This window comes from Opisthocomus hoazin, chromosome 20 (assembly GCF_030867145.1).
Source record: "Opisthocomus hoazin isolate bOpiHoa1 chromosome 20, bOpiHoa1.hap1, whole genome shotgun sequence".
NCBI classification, from domain to species: Eukaryota; Metazoa; Chordata; class Aves; order Opisthocomiformes; family Opisthocomidae; genus Opisthocomus; species Opisthocomus hoazin.
Window position 1 is genome coordinate 9,061,371 of NC_134433.1, and position 26,605 is coordinate 9,087,975.

Sequence of the window (26,605 nt, forward strand, 5' to 3'; positions counted from 1 at the left end):
ATCCAGGAGGAAAGCAAGGGACATCACCTGACACAGTGAATTCAATCTCAGAGACACGTGATGGTGTTGCACATCCATACACACCCTGCCACTTGCCGCCAGCAACTCATCAGTCACATTTTTCGAACAGATGGGAGCAGGAGTTCAACCTCAAAGATTGCTTTATATTTCATTTATTATATCAGTTCTATTCTTTTAATGCTACCTACAGCTGGCTCACGTGGACTAAAGATAGCCCAGTGTTTTTAGGACTGCTGAATAAGCTTTTTCCTAATTATTCATTATAACTGCAGGAATATTTCATTATCAGTCTGATTTCACACGGTTCAAGGCTGGATATAGAGCAACAAATGTGTCCATGTTGGAACCAACCAGTTAATTCTCTGAAAGCAAAATTAGACCGTTTAGCAGCAAGCAACTGGAAAGATGAAACTGTATCAAATTCCACACAACAGAAAAATTACTCTAGCTTTTACTGCTTAGTAAACAGAGCTGAAGCTTGACACTATGGTTGCAACATATTGCAAATATTTCCTTTAAAAAAAACAAAGGGGGAGGGGCTGGGGGGGGAGGTTACCAAGTAAGGATCCATATTACAGGTCAGCGTGATACTGAGCTAAACACTCAGAACAGCCTATATCTGCTAACAAAATGCGTGCTGGTCACTGGGTTTGCTTCTGAAGGTAAAGTGTAACTACTGAGAACCCAAAATCAAGGTTGAAGTTCCCACACAAACTTTTAATAAAATGAGAACATCTGTCCTGTCAAAAAACGCTACATAATATACTGTCACACGTGGCGTAAGGTGCCATAGCACCACACTTCCTGTGTTCAAAGGTGTTATTCAGACTCTTCTAGAGGTGTGATCTTTAAAACATTTTATTTCCTTCTAACTTTTTGCCAAACTAATTTGACTGTCAAAGACCAAGGTTTTACACATTATCAGCTCGTGTTTATTTACTCATCACCTAAAGAAAAACAAATCACCCAAACTGCTTCAGTCCCACCAAGACCGGCTTCCCTCAGCACAGCAGACGAAGAACATACTACAAGGGATCTGCAGACCGATGTGAAGATGACTCCACAGAGAGAACATGCTAAAAATGAGTCCAAATCACCACATTAAACATTGCATCACTAACCTGACAGCTAGCTACAGCGATTCCGAATGTCCTTTACTGTTACTCCAACCAAAGTTTTCAGAAGAACAAGAACTTGGCTGGAGAAATCTCAGGTGAGTACTGTACCTGAATTTGGTCCTTCAAAGTGAGACAAGTGGAAAACGCACAGGCACGATTTGAGATTCTCACTTTAAAGTAGGAGTAAACCATTTAAAGTTCACCTAAATCTATTCCACTGTTCTTTATCGCCACCAACGAAAGCAGCTTACTGTATATCAGATTCTATGGCCAACTTTGTCAGAGAAATCAGATCACCCTCCCCTTCCAATTTCCCCTCTTCTAAGTACACTCCATAACAGGAGGTTAGTCCTTTCTTACTCTCTCTATACTCAAATACCTGTTCTGCAGATTTCTGCTACTCAGAGTTTGACACAACTGTCCCAAGAAGAGTCTTTATATTCATGACAGCTCCAGCAGAAAACCAGATCATTTCCTGAATGGAAAATGAGGTCTGAACAAAAAGGCACTAGCCATATTTTGTTAGCATGCAAGACTCATCCCCACCAAGTCTTTGTCCAGAGGGAGCCCGCAGAGTGGAGAACTTGCATGGAAGCACATGCCACTATGGCTTGACTGCCTTTAGCATCTGTGATAACAACCCCCCCCAAATTCATCTACTACTGCTAAACAGCAGGAAGATAAAGAGATTTTTAAAATCACCAATGTGTCTTCTGAAAGATGAACCACTAGGTAAGCAACGCTTATCAGAACAAAGTATTCACCATTTTTGAGCCAAGAATAGAGAGATTTATAGAACACACACGAAGTTTTCATCACAGATTTCTTCAAAATCATCGCTTTATGATAAAAATCACAGAACACACAAGTGTTCTGCAGAGATTTGGCAACCTGCAACTAAAAATATATTTACATGGAAAAGCAAACCAGCTGCTTCCAGACAAATGCATGTGTTCCACCAGCCATGCTATTTCTGATAAGAGGATGCTCAAGAATGCCACACGCCAGCTTTGTAGGCTAGACTTGGATACCTCTGGCAAAGTAGTCACTATCTAGTAAACACAGCTCAAAACAGTATGGTTATCAAAACATTACCCACCCGCTCTAAGCGCTCCCATACCAGGATAAACAACACACACACTGGAGTCTGAGAGCACACATACCAAAACTGTACACTCAACAAAACAAACAAACCTTAAATTCAAAGAGATATTTATAGAATTTGGAGCAACATTTGTTATCTACCCTTGATCTCTTTCAGGGGAAAAAGCATGCAGACAACAAGCATAATTGTCAGCGATTATGTGGACGCAATATTAAATTACATGGATTTTCTTTGTAGTTTAAATTGGATTTTATAGACAAATTGAACAAAAAGGAACTGAGATATTATCCAGTCAAGAGAGCCAAGAAGGTTAGCGTCCTGGATTCAGGACAAAGGCAAACGGGCACAAACTGAAGCAGAGGAAGTTCCGTCTGAACATGAGGAAGAACTTCTTTCCTCTGAGGGTGACGGAGCACTGGAACAGGCTGCCCAGGGAGGTTGTGGAGTCTCCTTCTCTGAAGATACTCCAGACCCACCTGGACAAGGTCCTGTGCAGCCTGCTGTAGGTGACCCTGCCTCGGCAGGGGGGTTGGACTAGATGACCCACAGAGGTCCCTTCCAACCCCAAACATTCTGTGATCAAAATGTATGGCTTGCAATCTTGTCTCTGCTCTGTTCATTCTTCTAACCTCCCCTCTCATTGAGAATGCTAGACAACAGTACGGTTTTCTGCTAGTTTTAAGAAATGTGATAAATTATATGCTGGTACAGCATCAACTGACAACCCAGAGAGCAGAGTACTTTTCTTTTTTACTCCTTTGAGATGTTTGAAAATTCCTTAGAACTGGCTAGAAGTTGAAGATATTCAGTTTATGCCTTAAAAGCATATAAATCCATCCTCATAACAGAGCAGATAAAGATGGAGGATAAATACAACATTGTTGGCTGGAAATGCCATTTTGGATGAGGAATTGATCACAAGTCTTCAAACAGCGCATCCCAAACGATTAAGAAAATTCCTCCTTTGGTATTGACTGTGAACGCATGAATATTCCTTATTTTGCTAGCCAAACACAGCATTTTGTGCGCTCAGTATTTGCTTGTTTCTTTTAAGGTGAAATTGAATGTCCTTTTCCTAATTTTGATCTAACTCTTAGTCTCCTTGAAGAAAAAACTCACAGGTTTAATGACAAAGAAATTAAAAAACCTTTGCAAAGAAGTTTAAGCAATTATTTCAAGCTGCACTCTGAAGACCAGATTTCCCCCTCCTGTTACATAAAGTACATGTTCCTCTGTGTTACAGGCCTATAAAGCTTTCCTAGCTGACATTAATTACAGATTAATCAACCGATCACCTTTTCCTTTAGGACCACAGGCAATATTTATTTCCCTTTTAAAGGAGTATAGTTGAAAATGCTATTTATCTGCTGTACTAAACTTCTAAATGCTAACTGGCACAGAGTTAAGGCCACTAAGTTTAGGTGAGCTGTGCTGTCAGCTGAGCAACTTGCAACTCCAACTGCTATGCTATCAGTACATTCAGATTTGGGAAAAAAAAAAAACCAAAACAAAACAGTGCTGAGATTTTAGTTATTGAAAAGACTCTCCTAGCTGAGAGAGACTGTTTTCTGAAAATTCTTACTGGCAGTTTGTTGGTAATGCACTGCCAGGACTTTTACACTATGAACTCTGCATCTTCTGGGTTGTTTATACAAGACTCACCACACTGATCCAATTTTGAACCTTCTTTCCAGCTTTAGCTGAAGTCTTTTTTCGCTTAACAGGGATAAATCCTTCTCTTAAAAACAGCTGATGTCTTAAAATTCTAGTGGCAGTAATTCTGTAGCCAGAACACTGGCAAATAGGCTTTACTCTGACTCCTACCCTTTATAAATCAGGACTACAGGAAGAGCAGTCTCACCGAATACCAAACAGCAGTTATGCAACTACAACTAGCAATACTCAAGAATCTGTAAGTCTCAGAAAAAGAATTCCATTTTGCAACACTAATATTGATTGCTTGTTACAACACAGTAAAAAACAGACAAAATACTTCTTATGTGGAATGCTTGTTATATTCAGTACTGCGTTTCTTCCGCTGACAGCAAGCGGAAACGAGCAAATACAGTGATGTGGCAGATTATCAGATGTTAGTCTACTCCTTTATTAAATATAAGATCATTTATTACATTAAAATCATCTTAGAATACCTTGAAGACTACTGTAAGGCTGTGGAGAAGACAAATTCACTTAAATGCAAGTTTTAATAATATGATAAACAAAGATTCCAAAGTATTGATCTATTATGACAGGTTCAATTTCCTGCCTGCCTGAGAGAGAAATACACCAAATCTTCAAACTCAACAACAACAAAAAATATCCAAACACAACACAAGGCACTTCAATCTACTTCCATAAACTCTTCTAAGTCACAGATCTTTGAACAACAACAAAATCTTTCCAAACTCCAGGGCAATTATCTTTAATCATCTAGAGCCCGTTGCGACAGCAAGGTTCTGTATTTCCTAGGAAGCCAGGAGTACTACATTGCACAAACATGGCTTACCTTTAACAAAGACGAAGGGCGTTTTAGGAATAGTGCCCGTTAATAACCTCCAAATAAGTTTATAATATGTGAGAAAAGAAATAAAGTGGCAGAACTGTAAAGGAAATTTTATAAATCTGCAGTCAGTCCAGAAAAATCTAAGGGGAGCTTTCCTTGAGTTCATTTGATGTTATGATAGACTTTACAAGGCCTCCTGCTTTTACAAGCTGAAGGCTAGACCTTACTGTCTTCTAAGGTGCAATCCTCTTACTGAATCCACATAATCAGGTACAATACCTTTATGGATTCAAATACAGGATTAGGTCATGATGACTTCCATGAACAAAGAGCTGAAAGTTGGCAGAAGGCTATGCGTATTTCTGAGGAATTATAGCAGAGCTTTAGAAATGAACTCATGCATAACAATACAAGTGTATCTTGAAACGGAAATTGAAGAACTAGATTTCAACATGCCTTTTTCATTTCATTTTCTAGGTTTTCTTCTTCTTGGCCTTCAGACAGTCGTCTTCTTAACTCTGCTATCTCCCGTTCCACATTTTCTCGATACTGATTCCACTGAGCTCGCTCTTGCTCCAACCTGTGATGATACTGGAGCTCATAGTCACGGACAGTCTCTATAAAACAGCATTTTCAAAACTTATTTTCAATGTAAGTTTAAAAAAAAAAAAGAGCTTTAAGAACTCCATCTCCAACCAGGCAATAAATTATCATAATTGATCAAAACTAGAACAACAGTGAACTCTCCCTTCTTCTCTCTTCCCTTTGACTCTTGCCCCAGAATCCAACTACATAAGCAAATGCTCCAAAGGAACTGCATCTGAATTTCTACCATTATTAGAACACAAACAAATAAGCCCCCCAAACTGTGTAACTTAATTTCAAAACAACATACACACCTAACATCCTATTTAGCAGCACATTTTGTACCTCCAAACACATCATCCAAACAGACTACCAAAACCCTACTTACGTAGTCCAAAAATGCAAAGGAACTAGAACTTCTCACATTGTTTTCATTGCCCTATTATTAGTATTACCCCTTCAGGTAAGGCACTGTCTTTGTTTACACACGTACAGCAGCTGGCACAACTGAGTCTTGATCTAGGTTCATGTACCTATGTATATCATAAATAAACAGAAGTTTGTGTACTCAACATACACAAAGATTTGTGTTCTCTGGGGGAAAAGCATAATCAGCTGATGGAAAAACTGCCTACAGCCAACAGGCTGTAGGCTCAGGATGCTGTGACCCTGTTTGTGAACCTTTAAGAAAACAGCCAGTTATAGCAACAGTCTGTCCCCGGTTTACATCCTGCATTGCGTTCCTTGCAGGCAGTTTGTCTCCAAAACGTCAACAGCTGTGCAATGTGCAAACGTAACAAAGAATAGCTCAGACCTATCAAGAAAAAACGACCCAAAACTGATACAAAGCAGCAAGTTCAGTCACTAGCTGGTGAAAAGTCCATGTGATAGCACTGGAGCGGCACTCAACTGTCTGACAGTAGAACCAAGTTTCCACAGGAGATAAGAGAATCATGCTGTCAGCCTAAAGCTGTTTCCAGACTTGTCAAATTACATGCATTATACTTATCTCCATGAAAGAATGAAGTTTCACATTCATAGTCCCTCAAAAATGCTTGGCATACATGTGGGAGTTTCCACTGCCATGACTCCTTCTAAATGCTATCCTCATATTAACAGAAAACAGCCACCAAGCTCCTTTTCACAAACTTTGGAACTTTGCTTCATCCATCACTTCTGTAGCCCTGTTTTGCCAAGCCGTGAAAAGCAAGAGCAGGCATGTATCACTCACTAAACGCGTACTAAAGAGGTGTCCAGTCTTCGCGACAGCAGTTTGTCTGGTTGTTACCTTTCATAATAGCTTGTAGTGAAGCTACTTCTTCTTGCCACTGTCTCTTCACCTCATCGATAGCTTCCTGCTTTGTATTCTCAGATACTGTAGCTATAGCCTTGATGTTCTCCATTTCAGCATGGGCTTCCATCAGCTGGGTCCGCAATTGTCCCAGATCATCTTGGGCTGCTTGCAGCACTGCATTTTGTCTTTTCAGGTCCTCTGAAAAGAAGTGTTATTTACATTTAGTTTGATTAATGAATTCAATCTGAAGAGTATCCATAGTTGCTATGGCAAAGAACAGTGCACTAACAACAGGGTGAAGGAATCATCAACCAATATTAAAGCATCTGCCCACAACAACTACACAAACGTTAGCAGGTATCTTTAGGGAACATTATTTCTTGACTTCGCTTGCCCTTGCCTTTACTAATAAAAGTCCTTCTCATAGACACAGCCACAAAGCCAACACTGTAGATATAACCTATGAATCAATATCCCTGATGAAAATGAACTGTGCTTTTAATTAGTTCATTATTATTTTACTCATTCTGGTACTGAATCTGGAAAAGGTAAGAACAACAGACAGCAACACAGTTGTCCCCCCGTTTTTGGTACCAACTTGGTCCTGAATTCGGATAGAACACTTCCTATTTCTTGAACAGAAACACTCTCTGACCACTATGTGGAGCCCACATAAGAAAACTATGCAGCCTAATCTGCTCTTTACCACACCTTTGCTAATTTTTCTACTAATAAAAGGGATACATTCAATGGAACATCCACTACTTTTCTAACTGTAGCAACTATAAACAGAAATTAAACTAATTTCACATTATCCTTCTGAGTTTTCAGTTAATCTGAAGCAAAAAGCTCTGGAAGATAGATATCATACAATTCATTCCAAAAGCACTTGCACAAAATATAGTTTTATGCCCACACAGCCTATTTCAACAGCAATCACTTTTACCAGAAACATCTGACCAGTGTACAACCAACACCAAGCTATCTCCATGTATTTCTCTTAATACCAAAAAGCTTCATCAATCCTGGTGCCCTTACCCCTTGATACAGAATATGGAACCCAGAGCTAATCGGGTACTCAAAAAGGCATTAATCCTTATGTTAAAAAACCCATGCTCCTGTAGCATTTATATTACTTTGTTCTCAAACGATAGTATTAAGGATGGGCTGAGACAGTCCCAATATACATCTAGGAAAGGGTCTTGGAGAATGGGGAGGGAAAAAAGCTTGGGGGGGTGGAGGGGGAAGTAATTGCCTGTATATTCTCCTCTGGTATCCTTTCACTTCAGTACATGTGGAAGTTGGATATTTCTTTTTTCCCCTTGTCACAATTTATTTTTATTTTTTAGTTTTTGACTTTTCTGAGAAGTGAGAATTATTGCTGATCTCATCAGTAGTGTCTCGTATCTTAAACTTCCTTTCGTCCAGCTGCCAGAAACACAAAGAAACAGGCCTTCTGCATGAGCTGATCTTCATTACGCCTGTTGTATTTCTGCTCTCATACAAGCAGCTGCAGTCTTAATGCATTATTTTTTTGGCTCTGCTTTCGTATGTTAAGGACACGAAAATAATCAAGATTAGAAATAAATCAATTTGGCTCTCAGAACAGCAAGCTATCTCTACTCTCCAACTCTTCACCAGATATTTGAGCTCATATGGTTCAAATTTTCCCATAGAGTGTTATTGACATAGATGCCCTTGGTTGGCATTAAAATTTTTATGTTTGTCTGCTTACAGTCTATCTCAGATGGAAATTTAAGACAAATTAATGCTACATGAAACACCTAGCCACGAAATGCAAACAGCCCACCATCCAGACTATGTCTTTCCATTTACCAGATCAACTGCTGTTCAGAGAAAACAAGCACACCGTGACTTCTGAAAGTTAGTATTAAAGCTGAGTGGTGGTGTTTCTTTGTGTACATCAAGCTGCTCTACTCACTCCTATCCATGCAGGCAAATCTTTAAATTTAATTCTAAAAATTCATTCTAGGTAGCTAAATAACCACCTACATACTTTTACCCTCTGCTTGTCTCTTATGTTATTATATCTGTTTAAAAGACTACTGTCACTTTTCCATTTTTGGCAAATCAGACACAACAACAATGCCTTATCCCACTAACCATCCTGGATATGCAGTCAACTGTCCCAGTAGAAAACCCCCATAAATCCTAATTCTCCTTAACCAAAGGAAAAACAAACAAAAAAACCTACCAAAAAAACCCCAAAACCCAAACAAAGTGGTGTGCATAGGCAAACGGGGAGGAGTAGCTGGCATTACAAAGGTTATTCTTCATACAGGGATTATCTAAAGATGAAGTTCAATAAACTTTAGAATAATTCATAGAATTGAGAACTTACCTTCCTTAGCCAAATATAACTCCTTAAATTTTGCTCTCTTTTGATTAAATTCTTGCTCAAGTTGCTGCTTTGTGCGCAGAAATTCTGCATTGACCTTTTCCAATTCTGCCACCCGTTGTAGAAGAGCAACTAAAAAGAAAACAGAAGATAAGGTATGTCACTAAAAGTTAAAGCATCCCGTTCTGGAAGTTTGAGGTTTGGGGCTTATTCTTTTTAAAATATCTTTACTCAACAGCTCAGCTGTTGCCCCATGATACATCAGGACAACTAGTCAGAGTCCTTTAAGCAACAAAGGAAGATACGTTTTCTTAGACTGTAGCATCAAATTGTAATTAGACATCCTCACAGCACTAGAGGTGCACGTGGCAGGGAATTCTGCAAAAAACTATCAATCAGTCTCCCAAAGAAAATCACAATTTTCTATACACAATGATGGAAGAAATGGAAAAAATCCTATCACCAGAATTCATTCTATTGGTGCTTCTTTCCAAAACACTGGGAATTTTGTCATGAGGCATAGAACAGTGTGTGAAGGCTGAGCAACAAAGCACCAAGTTCTCAAAGGCTGAGGTCAAAGAAAACAGTGACAGCTGCACAGCCAACAACTATGGAAGAACAAAGCACAGAAAAACCTGTAAGCTAAAAATTAGGTGCCATTATCTTTCTGGTCTTCATTTCTGCATGTTCACCAAATGAAAATGAACCAGCCTATACTGGGAGAAGTCTGCCAGGAGATTACCACAGTCTATGAAGAAACAGCTGATCATAAGATCAAACTCTCCTCATTTCCAGCAGGTGAAAACCCTCAAGGGTGCACATACATCAAACTGTTTCCCAGTATTTGCCACATTAGCAGTTGAGCTGGTAGTATGACAAAAAAGGGAAGTCCACAAAGCACTTAAACATTGTTACAATGCAGTTATGGAAAAAACATACAATATCATTGCATGATGCTATGAAGATCCCACACAACCACCGACCCTGTAATATTGATCTTCATGTCCAATATTAGCTTCTTTGCACCTCAAGAAGTATAGGTCTGGTTTAGGTGCCAGACAATTTCATATTGCACACCTCGGAACTCAAATATGAAACAGAAACAAAAGACAGATGAGCTAGAACAAAATCCATCTCCATTCTGCAATGCGTTGGGCAAACGTTTCCCTACACAATTCACTATCTGTTGTGCAAAAGCATTTTACGGACATGTTTCAACTCTGTCATTCAAAGCTGAACCACTTCTTCTCAGTTACAGCCTCTGTATAGCACACATCAGATACATAAAATATTGATCTATCAGAAGTGTTTACATATTACACCCAATACGCTTCCCACCAAAAGCAAGTAGTGAAAACACGATACAAAGGCTACACGACTTCAGCATCAAACATTCAGACTTAAACAGCCAGAATCAAACCTAGAGCTTACAGTGGTAAAACGCTGGATGGTCAATGCCATTGAGATTGTGTTTTATATTTCTTTTTAGTACCAAATGACTTGGAGTAAGAACAGATACAAACAAAAGGATCTTCTAAAAGCACAGGTATGTTTTACTGAATGCTGGTTATGATGGCTTATGGTGTTACAAAACACACCACTTGATCTATTGAACTCTGTATTGGATGAAAGGTAAATGCAGATACAGGACTGAAGAAATTTTTAATGTTGCTTTTTTATTGAAATCCTCATTTTGTTTTTTTATCACCTTAAATATCAATACTTCAGTTTTTCTGGCCAGCAACCCCTAACTCAACAGTGCAAAGCCGACTGCACAGGAGTATTCCCCAGCAAATGAAAGGAACCTGTAACAAAGACGACGCACTGAGAGCAAAGCTTCACGCGAGTCAGGAAAGCGGCTGGATCAAAACCAGGAAAGAAATAGCACACATGGAGCCAGGCCCAGATAGCAAAATGCTTCTCAAGGCTAAAGCGTTGCCTTTGATCTCTTGCTGAAGTCTCCCAAAGGGAAAGGGTTTGTCTAGGTTTCCACCCCCTGCTGACTTCTGAGCGAGGGCGATGCTGCCAGCAAAGCCACTTCCCGCGGCCTGGGGGAATGCAGCTCCATTGCTGGCCCCGGCCAGCGCCCCACAGCCCGCTGCTGCGACGCCCGCTTCACACCTCCGAGGAACGAAAAGCCACGCTTGGCTCCGGGGAGGTGGTTTTGATCTCACAGTTTCAGTTGTTGAAAGGAAACTATGACAAGCACTGAGTGAGCTGTATGCCATGGTTAGGGGCAGGTCACCAAACCCCACAGGTCCAGCCAAGCAGCTCTGCATCTGCAGCCACTGGCCAGGAGGCCCAAAGCCACATGTAGACGTTCGAAACAAACCAAGCAGGAATCTCAACGCTGCTCACCTTACAAACACTGTTTTGAACACCAGACAAAAAAATAGTTTAATTCTACAATTACTAATTCTGAAAGTTAACAAATCAACAGCAGACACACCCCCTGGAAAGAAGACTCAAGCACTCCTTGTTCACTTGTTTCCCTTTCCATCTTTCTTTTGCAGAAAGACAGCAGCAGCTGTGCTACTGCTCCCATCAGAAAGCTGCTGCGCAAAGCAACTGAGCTGTATTTCTTCCAAAGGTGAGAGCTGCTTCTGCTGAGGGTGAAAGGAAGAGGACGCCACAAGAGCCGAAACTTCCAGTGCTTTAAGCTGGCGGAACAACAGACACATCCTTTTCAAATCCTCACGCGCAAATGGAAAGAGGGATGGCAGAGTCACCAAGCGGGAAATGCAATTTAAACTTCAAATGTTTGCATTTACACTATTCCCTCTTCTCTACAGCCTGGCAGTTATGTATAAAAAAGTAATCAACAATCAACCCCCAGCACAACAGAGCTCTGGCCACTGTCAGGACCAGCTGTTGGCATTTAAAAAACCGAACAGTTTTAAGATCTCAGCTGCAGGTCATGCATCACTGCAACCGTGTATTAACATCATTCTCTTTACTCGATACTAAGTTTAAAGTGTTATTGACACCTGTACTGTGTAGATGGCTCAGGACAGACCTTGCCATTCCTCACAGAGGAGAGGAATTTGTCTGCACTACCACTGTCCACATTGCAGTGACACCAGGGACATAAGCTTGAGGACAATAAGCTATGTAATACATCAACCTCCTGAAACGCATGTGCACAAAAAGTAAAAGCATAGGAAGGTTTATTTCCTATGACAGCATGACAACTAGCTTCCTTCTACTAAGTACGAATGATTAAATTCTCACCAAAATTACTTTCTTCTCAGGGGGTATGATTTGTACGATAGCCATACAGACCCTGCACTTTCCAAACTGAAAGCGTGAACCCAAATCCCAATCGCCAGATGCAGGTAACCGTGGGCTAATGTCCACCTGGAAACGCACTGGCGTCAATGGCAGGAAATGGACTCATTCATAGATTTTCAATTAGGCCTTTGACATTTATAGCTGACTTCTTGTTCTGAATTTAGATCCATTTCACCCCAGGTCCGTAACAGAGCTGGAAAAGAAAACTATTTACCATCATAGGCTATCAACTGACAATGACAATAAAAAAAAAAAAATCCTCAAACCAAACCATACATTTTGCAATGACAGGATTCATCACCTCGCCAGAGTCCCTGTCCCTGTGCTCCCGTTTCCACGCATAGAAATGCAGCAATCAATGCTTGACGCCACCGATGAAGTATACAGTCAACAAGCCCGACAGACGGTCAGGTCCTGCGGAGCTACGCCCGACTGAAACCGGATCCTGTGTCACACATGAGATCAAAACAGGCACAGGACATGCTGTTATTTCGTAAGAGCAGTAGTGTGGAAGACCTAATTAGGGCCCTAACTCACCAAGAAACAAACAAAAACCCGAAAGACCCAATTTCTCAACTCCTGAAACAGCACTGAGAAATATCTAAATTAAAATTGATATGCCAAACTGAAAAACAAACAAGCAGTCCCTTTGGCCAACAATTTATTAGCTAGCGCTTTTGTTTTTCCCCAGATTATTGGGCCAAATAGACTACTGATGACACAGTTAGACCTGCCAATTAAAATACTAGCATTTAATACTTTAATATTAATGAAATACTAGCATTAAATTTCTAGCAAACAACGTGGATTTTGCGGAGATGGTTCAGGTCCGACACAGGGATGACCACCTCCCTGTTTAACACTAGCATTAAAGTACAGTGTATGCTATTATGTGGCTTAACCAGGTAGAAGTCGTCAAGCGAAGGGCAGCACAATTCATTTCAGAGTGGAGTCCTCAATTCACAGGAGAACCATGAAACCACTGGAGTACACAAAGAAAAACTCTAGTGAAAAAGATCCAACTTTCTCTTAACCCACTACCGAGCAAAATTTCAATTCAAGGAAAACACAGAAACACACACGCATTTCTTATCCACTAGGTACTTACATGGCGTTTCACAGATCAGCTCCCCAAAAGGATTAAATTTTAGGTATGACAAAGTTTCCAGTTACCCAAACACGTAGTGACTGTTCCAGAACTAAAGACAGACAGAGCTGCTTATCAATAAGACTATTTTTGAGTACTAGGTCTATTTATAAAATTAATGCCACAAAGCCTTCTAGTTGATATTTAAAGTGTCAGACTTCATATCAAGAGTTCAGTCCTACATAGCTGAAATCTGAGATTTCAGCATCAGATCAGAAAAAATACACATAAACCTTTTTGAAAGAAAAAAAAAAAAACTTTTTTTTAAAAATCACTTCTGTCATACTTCTGTCATTTTCCACCTCTTTTCCTGTCGTAATTGCTGGAGCCAGAAGTATGAAAAATAAAAATATATGGCTGACCATTGTTATTCACGCTTATTTCCTAAGAGTACTCATTTTCATCTATTATGACATCATATTGGAGCCACAACTATGTTATTATATAAATTTTTAACCTAGGAGTCTGCCACCAGGATGTGTATTTAGACTGCAAAAAGCTTTTGTTTATTTTCTTCAAACAGGATTAGACTTAAACAACAAACAAACAAATAAAACATCAACGGACCAAAAAAACCCAAAGCGAAAACCCCCACAGTCTTAAAATACACTCCAATACAGTTGTTTGTAATAGGCACCGAGAAGTAAAGGAACAGATTATGGTTCTTTTAATAAGCACATTGAACAGAAATAATTCTTGACTTATGAAATGGAGGTTGCTCTATTTTCAAGGAACAAAATTTGCCCTTACACACTGATATTCAGCAGCAAAAGACCACACTGAAGAAAAAAAAAAGAGCAAGAAAAGTATTATTATGGCAAATGCCGATATCACTTACAGCACTGAGCCTTGCTGCATCATATCTGTTACAATACCTTTTTATTTACTGCAGTAAATCAATAATTGCAGGATCAAAAATATTCAACTGAGCTCTGCCTGTTGCAAACACCTAACCACATTATAAATACTGTATTAACATCAAGTGGCAGTTTGCAATATGCTGCTACAGTCTGAAAGTAACATTACTTTTTCCATTGAAGTTGAATGACTGAAACACCTTTCCATGCTGCCTTGTGGTCTCAGCAGTGCCTATTGCTGCTCTTTAGTCTCCCTTTTTATGTTAAACACTGTATGACATACTGTACTAAGATCTCAGAAAGAGAAAAGCTACCACCGAATTAAAATAACTAAAAATCTAAATAAATGGAGGAGTTTGAATAAATAGGAAGATTCTTTTCTACAATAAAATCAGGAGAACAAAAACAAAGGGAAGAGAAAACAAAGGTCCTTTAAACGGCTCAATTAATCCGGCACAGTTGAACAGCTGCATGCAAGAACAACTAAGTAACGTTTGACATGATACTGTAAAAACTTGCATAGCTGTTTCTATGACCATCCTCACGGCATTTTACATGAGTTGCTTGCATTTCACAGGTGCATCATCTCTCAAGATCTTGCTCCTCCTTCCACCAGCTGGGGTAGCTGCTATTCACTACGCAGCGCTGCTCAAGATCCGCACCAACGCTATGCCAGGTGCTGTGGTTTCAACCGATGCAGAACCCTACAGTAGGCAAATGAATATGAGAGCATTTCCAGGCTTGGGTCAAACGCCAATTACCAAAAATGTCACTTAGTACTTGTTGGTAACACAACACATTGCCCTGTATCTTTGATGTGCAACCACTTCTACTGAAATCTTCCCCTAGGTACGTTTACACAGCAAACAACTTCACGCATAGTTACATGGAAAAAAGCCTCCTTCCTCATTTTTTTACGCTTCCCACAGCGCTTACAACATGTTAACTACTTCCTTTCTTTGTTATTGCCTCCCTCATCTTCTTTCTTGGACACAAAACCAGGCAGTTGCTGGTCTGGGGTCCAAACCACCAGCCCCTGACACTCCATTTGCACCCAGGAAAGGAGAATCACACCTGACTTCCTCCCAGTTTTGATAAGTCCACTTCATGTGAAGAGCAATGCTCCTCACCTCCTCTACACACTTAGACATTCTGGACCCAGGTAATTTAAGTCTAGTTTTAAATTCATGCTCAGTTAAACATTATTTATATTAGACTGCACTGGAACAGTGTTCACTCACATCAAATATCACAGGAATGCAGTTGATCACACATGTCCATGTTGACAGAACTGGGCTTGAATTTTCTTTCCAGCAATTTATCTTTCATTTGCTAAAAAGCACCGTTTCTTCCCAAGGACAGTCCCATGTCTCCATTATTACAGCCTGGCTTTTCCTACCTCCCTTATCATAGTAGCCAGTTCCTTCCTTCACCATTTAACTAGCACTGCCATCAGACCTCTCCGTTCTGTGTACACATCTAATTTTCTCCATGGAAGTTTCAGCTCAATGCGTGAGGGGTTTTGGCATCGTTAGTTTTAACGCTGTTGAATTGCTGCTACTGATGTTTTGGTGGGTGGGAAGAGCAATCGCTCATGAAATTTCAGGAAAACACTATTTGTTAGCATTTTTTCCAAGAGAATCAACCACGCTTTATGCCTCATCAATTCAGTGATAACTTAAATAGGGCAGCAGTGGATGAATCACAGTGTTGGAAAAGTGAGGCAAACATCACAATAGATGGTATCCTATAGAAAGCAATTTGGCTGCCTCCCGCTGCTACCATCAGTGAATCTTCTCAGAAATGCAGTGTTGGTAAGCTTGAATGCATATCAGAGTATCTCAAAAGTCAACAGCAAGCTACAGTCTGGTGAACACAGACACTTTGAATTCATCTATAGCAACACAAAATGGAGAGAACAGAGTTACCAACCTCATCACCATCATCGGCATTTTCCCTGCTCTCTCAGGGCTTGTATCTTCTTCCTCTGTCTTTAACAATTTCTCATTCTTATAACTGCCTTTACAAGAGGATCATTTTTTTAAGAAGACTGCAGGGAAAAAGCTCAATGACTTCTTGGGTTTATGAAGCTCTATTTACTCTACAGGCTGTGTACATTTACTCAGAATAGTCACTGCTTGAGCAAACAAGAGCATGGTGATGGCAGCACAAAACTCCGTGAAGGTTAAGTATCCAAGTATTGGTCAGATTTCTCTAAAAGAGTTCACTTTGCGCTGACTGTCATTGCTGCTACCACTACACCACTATCAGCTCAAAGCTAGCCCGCGCAGATCGACATACCCTGCAGTCACAGCCTGACTCGATCCCTTTGGCAAAGCTTTTTGAGCATTTCATATACCTGAACTTAAACAATGCATCTGTCAAACTCCTCAGCATTCACGCAACTTCCACCACTCCTTTTATTTCATCAGTCTGTCCTGCCTCACTAATCAGTAAGCCAAACATTCAGCATAAGGTATTCCAAGCAGACGCAGAGGAGGCTCCTTCAGCCTGTAACGAGACCTCCAGCAGAGCCACCCATTCCCCTTCCATCGTATTTCAAAGCAAGTCCCCCCAAAACTGCCAAGTTGCGTAATTCTTGACCAAAGCAACACTGAAAATATGAATGAGTCTTCATGTTTACACAAGAATGCTTCTATTGAGCTACTCCACACAACCACCTCTCATCATTTGAATCATATAGCCACAAAATCCAGAACAGGATTAAACTACTTCACGTGCCAGTTACACTTGACAGTGATGTTATCAATGTATCTTGCCTTGCAAGAAAAATCAAGATTTAAATAGAGGATATTGTCTGTTTTAGGAAACCACCAGAAATCTGCTGTTCTGATCAAATAAGAATATTTCAGATTGACAGACAGTTAGGGAGATTCTGACACACGCTTCACTATACAGGAGACCACTTACACAATTTATCACTCTGAACACCACTAGTATAAGTGTTTTCTTAAAATGTAAACATTTGCTAAACCCAGACAATAAACTCACTACTGATTTTCTTTCAAGATAATTTAATTGCTGACTCATTTTCAGTGGGAGGGGGAAAAAAATCCCTTTGACTCCTTATAATACATTTATCACTTCACCTACGGATTTATTAAAGGCTGTCCTCTTTTGGGAAAAAAAGTGGATAAAGTATGACTCAGCTCTCAGAAAAACAAAACAACCCTACTGCATTGTTCTCTTTGATGAAGTAATTTAATATATAAACCAAAAACATTCCATTAATTCAAAAATTCTCCCAGATACCACTCATCTAAGATCTCACGCTGTCTTGCCATTTGTCACAGGGACAATAACTGAGGTGTAGCTTTGCGAGCATCCAGGCTACAGACCACCCTAAATGCTCTGCTTCCCAATTTCTGAGCAGGAAAAACATGATGATGATAACCTAACAGGATCATGATGACCAAACAAACTTAAAAAATCAAAGGAACATAACAGAAGTGAAATAATCAATTGGAGAGACAAGCATATAGCCAGACCAAAAAATGATGCAGAGAAAAACAAAAAGTAGTCACTGTTTGTGAAATTCATACAGGCAATGGCTTCTCTAGTTTACTATTGCTACAGGTATGAGGAGACTGCCATTTAAAGCAAACCAGCATCTTTGTGGACATTTTCAAAAGCTAACATAATCAATAACAGCATGCAAACTTACTTCCACATGTCCAGCTACCAGACAGCACTGCTGTACTTTTACCAGTACCAGAAAAGTTTCAGAAATAGCGGTAATTCATACCTAACCCAAGAGTTACGAACGTGAACAAGCACCACAAAAGGGAGTTAACACCAGACTTCTTTCCCTCTGTGGTTATCTATCCCTTCCTACATAATTTGGCCACCCACATTGGTAGACAGAGAATAAACTGAGAAAGGGAACAGGTGAAGACTTACTTTCAAGGAATAGTAATTTAAAAGCGTTAGTTGTCAGAAAAGCAGGTTGCAGGCATGCAAACATGGCGCCTTAGAGTAACCACTTAAAGGTTATAAATCTTGATAAATGGCCTGGAAAATACAGTTGCCACATGTATTTATGGAGACACTGTGGAGATAACTACAGCTTGACAAATAATAAAAGATGATTAACATCTTTATTTGATAAGGAACAGGATACAGTTCCCATCATTTGGGGTAAGGTTTCTGCAGCAATTTAATAGTTTCCCTGAGAACAACAGAATACTACTCCCCCAAGCCTCTATAATCTATTTCTTGACAGAAAACATTGCCATCATTCTATATATCCATATTTTTTGCTACCTCTTGTCAACCAAATGAATTCTTGAGCAGTTAAAATGGAAGAAAATCCTCCTCCAGTATGAAATTAAAAATAAAAAATTAAATATGCCGAGGCTATAAGCAATATAGAACATTAAGACTTTACTAAGCCTGCAGTTACGATCACTTTAAATCAACTTAAGTACTGGCAGTCATCTCAAAGGGTAACTCAGCACTCCCATCTCACCCTGACCACACATGCCTTATCCCCACCATGCTACAAGGGCCTTTGAGGCTGCACAGTGATGGGATCAGAGAAGTGATCCAGCAAACAGTTGGGGGGTGGGGGAGAGCGAGTCAAACCAATTCTCAGTCAAACCAGGTCCCTGATCACACTCATCACGTGGCTGAGCGTATACCAGAACTGGCACAAACATGACAGCGAGGATATAGACTGGTTTAAATTGTGAAAAAGAGTCTGAACTATACCCTTGGACACTCATATTGCTACTGTGTGGTCTCCACCCCTTCCTTTATGTCAGCTCTAATGCTCATCAGGTCTTTCACTAAATCAATTAAACTTCTTAATCCAGAAGTGAGCAGCCTCAACCGGGTGACTGAGCTGAACTGGCTCAGCAATGAGTCCAACACACAGAGCTGCCCCAAAGGACACGATAGAAACATGATTGTGGGAGCAGGAAGAAGAGAGCAGGATCACCCCTTTCAGCAGCAGCAACCTTCCAGACTGGCTTAGCTGTTAACACGAAACCACAGCCTATGGGTACAGTTTGATCATCAGTTTAAACCTAAGTGCATGCTGCTTCCCAAAAGAAATAGCCCAGCCTTCCTTCTGTCCTGCACTCTCCATTACGGCAACTGAGATTAGTGGAGTCATGCAGCAGAACTTGCTCTTTAAGACTTGATGACTGTCATTTGTAAGCAATAAATGACATTCCTCAAATCCTGATTTCCACTCAGAGACTCTAGACGAAGCTTACAAACATAATCTGTAGCAGAAAGCAAATTCCAAAGCTCACCCCTCCCACCAGTGTTTGTATACACACAAGTTTTGAACAAATGCAGCAGAAAGGGTATCTCCAGTATAGGTGCATTTAAACTGGTACAAAACCTAGAGCTGTAGATAAAAACATATCAGAAAACACTTGTATTGCAGAATAAGGTTAGGCTCACATTTACTCTTGCTTGAAAGTAAATATGCTAGTACAAAACTGCAGTTAGATTAGACCCTATAATGTGCCATTACCACCCTTCCTGATGTATCATCAGGTAAATGTTAACCTCAGTGACTCGAATGAATGCAACCTTTGTAACATCAGGAGTTTCTACACCATTTGGATATCTAGCATCTTCATCTCTAGTTCATCTAAAACTCAAAACAGAAGCTGTGAAGACCAGACAGACAGCTATAATATGTTCACAGCTAGAAGTGCCAGTCAAGCACAGAATACGGAGTTTGGCTAATTGCTCTCCCATTAATTTAGCACACATCTCTAGATACAGCACAAGAAAGAAGATACAAACAGACATCATGAGCTGACAATTAAGAAAACCTTACTTCAAACCAATCCTTAAAAGAAAATATAAAAGATGTAACATATGACATAAAGATGCCAGCTTGTCAGAAGATTTGAAGTAAGAGACCAACTTATTCTTCATGTCTCACCAAAATAAACCAAGTAACACCACAGCTAAATTATATCACAGTGATTTTGGCACAGACTACCGCTAATGTAAGATGAATGTTCCAATTCCTGTGTCTGAAGCCAATGGGAGTTCTAATACGAACTTCAGTAGGCCTTAGGAAATACGATTTTCTTAAAGGGTACCAGGCGTGAAAATTTATAGTGGATGTTTAACATAATTATTGTCTGAGCAATAACTTCTAGCACTCATCTGTGTTTCTTCCTATATAGATTAAGCCAATGACACTGAAAAAACAGATGTAAGGATTGTTTTATACTCTATGGTTGTATCCAAGTTACTGTACCTTTTTTTTTTTTTTTTGAAAGCAGCCAACCCTGGTGCTAGTCTAATCATTTTGCATAGCACTGACGTAGTATAGATTAAAACATAACACAAAAACTACTTCTGTTGGGGAGTATTTTAATAGTAACCACCCATGCAAATACAAAAAGTTACCCTACCAAGGCATGGGTGTGGTGGGTAAACAGTTACACATGGAAACACTTTGACAAAAAAGGTGAGAGAGCTCTTTCTTCTTTCGTTTTGCATATTTCTCACTTTTGTTGCCATTTAAATAGCATTTCAAGTCTTGTTGCAATTATCTGTAAGTTAAAAACGTGTATCAACAAAACATAGAATAAAGCCTATACAGTCTATCCAGGTCACTTTCTCAAAGGCACGGGCAACACTTCTGTAATGAACAAAGCTGGCTTGGTTTGATCCTCCATTAATCCTTTTCTCTCACCTACTGGCCATTCCCTCTGGAGCACCACACACTTAATGATCCTGTTGTCTTTCAGTTATTGATTCTGATTCACTTTGCCATTTATAAGTTCTATCTCTTCTTCCACTTTTGCTCCATAATTTTATTAAAAAACATTTTCAGAAACCACAAAACATAACAATATGAACAAAAAAAATCCCACCTGAATTTAAATCTCTTCTCTCTGTGACTCACCACAGTAAGGCAAGCCTCTTCTGCTTATTAAGTAACTAAATCAGGCTTTTTTGGTTTGAGGTGGTTTTCTTCGTGTTTTTTATTTAAAAAAAAAAAAAATCTTAGTTATTTTTCAGTTCTTAATGCTGCCAGACACACAAGACAAGATAGGGCTCTTAACTGCACACAGAACAAAATTAGCAAATTGCAGCAGTACTGGTTTCCCACCCTGCTCTCTACTGATACCAATTTTTGGAACTGCTCTGGTAGCCAAAAATGGAACTCTTCTATTTTTCTGCCTTTCCAAGAGGCATGAATTAACTTCCAGCAACTGATTTTCACAATCTGTGAGGCACATAACCGCTCTGGTTTACAAATAAAGATACCAAGGTATTAAAGAATTAGATGCCAGCAAATGTCATGATAAATAGGTAACTGAAGTCCATTGCCTGCAAAATACTACAAGCTGTTCTGAGAAAACTCAGAATCTGAAGATGTATACGGTAGGGCTGAAAAGCAGAGAAGCACTTGCTCTATACCAGAAGTAAAGCAGGAGACCTTCCCTTTCAGGTAAAAGAAACTGGAGAGATCTCAAGTAAGGAAAAAGATACTAAACAAACCCCAGCAAACAAGCTAAGATTCAACATAGCTAGGGAGCAATGCTGTTTGGAAAAGAAAAGAGAAGGCATTATTCACAGAGGAAGTTTGTACGGTCACGCAATTTTTCTCTAGAAGCAGAAGAATGGAAGGATGGAGGAAACGCAGAGTGAGGGCGTGCTAACTGCCAGGCAAGGTACACAGACACCCACAGACTGGAGGTTGCAAAAGAGCTGCAAGAGGGAGAGCAATACTTCAAGAAGATGAGGTGATGGCTGGGAAGGAGGACTGAGGAAACCAGAGGATTAGCTGCAGAGCAGTAGTTGCCTAAGACAAGGTCAAATGACCGGCTGTTTGACCAGAGGAAAAATCTGTGACTGAAGGTCAAGTAAGGCCACATTTCTGTCGCTTAATCATGTGGAAGCAGAAATTGCCAGGGCAGATGGAAACAGATATGAAGTGTGACTGGAAAGCTTTTATTTTTCCTCTTTGTTGTATTTGGAGGAGTCAGGCCAGGGAAGACAAGTGTAGGACAGAGATGGGAAGAGAGAAGTACCACCACGAGTCAGCAGAATGCCAACAGGAGTCGTGGCTGACAGCAGCAGACATGAATGGAAAAAAAAGCCAACACACACAGCGATTCCTCATTGTATTAACAGTCATGCTGCAGTTCTGCATTCTTAAGGTACTACAGGCACTGCTAACAAAACAACAGAGCAACGCAGAAGTTCTCAAACACCAGGTATATTTCAGTGAAGAGCTAAAAAGCAATTCTCCTCTTTTGGAAAGACACTAGCATTAACTAAGAGCACGCTACTCACTCGTTCCTCCTATGCCAATTCATATAAAGATATCAAATGATTTAAATTTTTCCAGAGATAATTCATCATCATGCTTAACTGACTATACCATGACTAAAATTACACAATGCTTACACTATTTATAGAACAACTTGCAGAGGCTAGTACCATTAACTCAGACACCACTAAATCAGATACTGAAAACAATTCTGCAAGTAAAGACTATGAACCACTCAGAAACACTAGACCTTCGGAGTGAAAGATGTTCCTCTTAAGTACATACACAATGGCATTTATAGCTAGTCCTCTTTTTTTTCCCCAACCTTGCTGTCAGAGACTGCTTAGAAGTCTGCTTAGTAAGTGCTACTAATCAATGTTATCAGTTCTTATCTTGGAAGACCTCAGTCAGAGTAAACCACAACCTCACGCTTTTTCTTTTTTTTTTTTTTCCCAAATGACATACTTCCATTTAAAAAAAAATACCAAATATAATAAAATATGATAATAACATAGAAAACTTCACATCTTAGAAGTATTTTTTAATAATGTGTCTGGAGTGAAAACCCAGGAAGACTGCCATTCAACCATCACACATTATGAAGCCTGTGGGATTTGGTCCCCTCCCACACTGAGAGACATTGTTTGTTTTAGCTTCTTAAAAGTTTAAAAAAAAAATTCTTTCTTCAGTCACTTTCAAGGGAGTTGAAAACACACAAACTAGTTCCACAGTGGGAATCTGCTCCACCCACAAAGGGTTATGGGAAAGCAACTAAACATCTTGAGGCACCAGGACAGGAAGGGAAGAAAACATTTACTAAGGCAATCTTCTCTGTGATGATGGTGAAGTGGCCAAGTAGCAATACAAGTGGGCAAAGAATTTACATTTTCCATTGTTCGAAATGCAAGAGAGAGTCAGTCCATGTGTTAAAGTATACACATTGTGCCTTCAGGCAAGTCAGCAGCTAATTATAAAGAACAGGGTCACGGTACTTTTCAAAATTAAGAAGAGAGATTTGGGACTTGGCTTCAACAGGAAAACAGACACCCTGAATGTGCATATTTCCAGGCTGGAGCAAACTGACCTGCTGAGTGGATCAGAACTTCCTTGGAAATTCTAAAAGGTGGAAGCATGTATGTTCAAGGTGTCTGTTTTGCTTTTGAAGCCAAATCCCAGATTTGTCTGCTGAACTGACACGGAAAAAACATATAGCTTAAAAAAAAAAAAGTGTGAATGTTTGTGGTTTTAATTAAAAGTATATTTGTTTAATAATATTGATAACTGTTAAATAATATAACTAAGACCAAGCAAAACAAAAGTGAGCGAAGAAATTTTTTGGCCCTTGGAAAGTACCAACAATTTTGAAGTTACTCCCCAAGAGAAGAGTTTAACATCTGACAGTTACATCAACAACATAGAACCAAACTTCAGCGCTCAAAACCAGTCCCCTACCAACCACACCTAGCTTTGGAGATGAGTAATAGCATTTTTAGATACTTCAATTTCATTCAAAAGTGATACTTAGAAGGAAAACAACTAGAAATGTAAAAGCATCTAATGTAAAAGTGATACTTAGAAGGAAAACAACTAGAAATGTAAAAGCATCTAAGGCTTAAGTTTTGGTGGTTAATTTTCTATGTGACATCCCAGACCTTTGCACTAGCAATGCTCAGTCTCTGGGATACGTGAAAAGTACAGTGACAGCAGGTCTCAGCTCTTGTCAGGATCCCGTATTATTGCCACAGGGAAACAGTGCAGCTCATGGTGCTGCTACTTGTACTAAAATCAATATTGCAACGTCCTCCGAGCCCCTCTATACAGCTGAGCAGTGCTCTCCACCGAGAGCTGGCATAACCGCTGACCACAAAAAGGAGACACCATTTTTACTGGCCTAAGCATAGGAGTAAGAACAAGTTACCCCAACACTGTACAAATTCTTTCTGCTGGCAAATTCTTATTAAACTATTTGTTAGACTGTGCCACTAAGTTTCCTTTATCAAAGAATAATGGCAACGGATATGCTATTTATCAGTTCGACTGTACTAATGGTTTAAGTTTACTAGTGCAGTAAGAAGAGTTTAACAATTTGCATACCATTACAATTAATTTTTTAGTCTTGACGAACTAGTGTTTTATGTAACTGCAGTTTCTTCATCAAAGCATTTTCCAGATACGAGAAAGGGAATAATACCAAAGCCTGAGCATTCTGATAGTGAAAAATTATGCCAAAGTATTTTGTTGGTAACCTTATTTTCAGAGATGGCAAGCATCCAGATCTGAATGAAACCCAGGGAGGCTGAGAGTACACCACCTTCAAAAATGAAGATATTATTAAAAATTTGGCATTACTGTTCCAGTCACACAATCTAGACAACACACATATGAACTAAAATCTCAAAACACAGCACCTTGACCAGGATCAATAAGAAGCACACGCCTACTTGCAACACAGGTTGACATCATTAGCTAACAGTTCACAGCACAGTGCACAAAGCTACACCAGCAGCCGAAGGACTCTGCACTTAGCCTTTCTGCGATTGTTATCATCTGGAAACTCTATTACTACACACAAAAGAATTAGAGGGTTATTACCTTCTGTACTGAGCCAAAGTACAAAAATGGGGTAGGACCTGTCATCCATTCTTTTCCTGTTTCTTTGTGCTATTTCTTCCCCTCTTCTTGGGCCCATTTTCATTTCAGTATGCGCACTAGAACAGACTACACAATCTAGATTATATTGCTCTCATATTGTTTCATATGTGTTCTTTCTACTACAGTAGAAACTGTAGTTCTTTTACACTTGCTTTCAGAAAAAAAAAATCATAGCTGATGTGTCTTGCACAAGTAAAGAATGTGTAAGGTATTTGTGATCAATATAAGTAATTATAAAAAGCCATTATTTTTCCTTAGGGGAACATGTTAATCCCGTTGTATTTTGTCATGTTATCTTAAATCAGAGGTTACACAACTCCTTTAACCAATAAACTCAGTGCAGACAACTAAAAATATTAAATAATTCCTTTCTTCAATATTTTCTCCACATTAAAATAGAATGGAGAAGTTTCCAGGCACACTTTTGCCAAGTTACTTAAAAATAAAACCAACACACATGAGAACAATAGTATAGTAACCAAAGTGGATCAAAAACCCCAAACTGGTCATATTACTGCCAAAGAAGGATGAGGGAGAGGAGCCATTTTAGAAGCTCTAACTCTTTAGTGCGAGAACACAGCAATCACTTTCAGAATCCATCCAGCTCGCAGCCAGTTCCCCCCACCACGTGCCTCATTTACAGCATCCTCATCTTCCTGCAGCCAGAAAGCATGAGAAAGACAGCAATCCGGACCTCCTGCAAGAAAGACTTCATCGACCTATCAAATTACTAAATTTTACTTCCTCCTTTTTGCCTTCTTTTTAAATAAGAACAGCAGAAAAAATAAAATCTATCCAACTTGTAGCTTCTAATACACTACTACAACTACCTTTCCCAGTCAAGAGGCAGCAAATATTTGTACAATGCACAGTTCCGCTGCACAGCTGCAGTCAGATAGTCTGCAAGAGCCAGGAAGAAAATTTGTTGGAAGTTGTTCTGTAGCTCTCAGAAGAAAAGGCTAAAGAACAATAAACAATAGTTATTCACCAGAAAGTACACAAGAGCAATCCATACCAACATTGATCTTGCAAGCATGACAGCAAGTAAATTCACCTTTCCCTCTGTGCTCTAGAAGGACAAGCATGCAACCATTGACATTAATGTAGGAAAATATGCCACAATCTAAGCAACTTCATCTTTAAAACTTTGAAAAGATAGACTGAAATACTGAAATCCCCAAGGATAAGCACTTTCTTGTGTAACTCCAACAAAAAAAAAAAAAAAAGAAGGCCCACACAATTCCCTAGATATGCATAATTAAGAATACATCGTTGCTCTTTTCTAACAGAGTGCTTTCCCAGGGAAACTCATCTGCTCTCTAAAAAAAGATCTCTGGCGTAGTCCCATGGCTGGGTAAGCACCTATCCTTCAAGATCCTGCACATTTCCCTAGTC

At 39.6% G+C, this 26,605-nt stretch overlaps 1 protein-coding gene across 3 annotated transcripts in view; it reads right to left on the minus strand.

Annotated features, from left to right (window-relative positions):
- The window catches only part of RABEP1 (rabaptin, RAB GTPase binding effector protein 1), a 52,723-nt gene that overhangs the window by 24,888 nt on the left and 1,230 nt on the right, over positions 1–26,605 (minus strand). For 2 of the 3 annotated variants that reach the window (XM_075439903.1, XM_075439904.1), the window contains exons 2-4: positions 8,989–9,117; positions 6,621–6,824; positions 5,204–5,364 (exon numbers count right to left, since the gene is read on the minus strand). In XM_075439903.1, the coding sequence (XP_075296018.1) occupies positions 5,204–5,364; positions 6,621–6,824; positions 8,989–9,117 (494 nt within the window). Of the gene's footprint in view, positions 1–5,203; positions 5,365–6,620; positions 6,825–8,988; positions 9,118–25,150; positions 25,263–26,605 lie in introns of those variants that run through there. The other variant, XM_075439902.1, reaches the window with a different exon arrangement.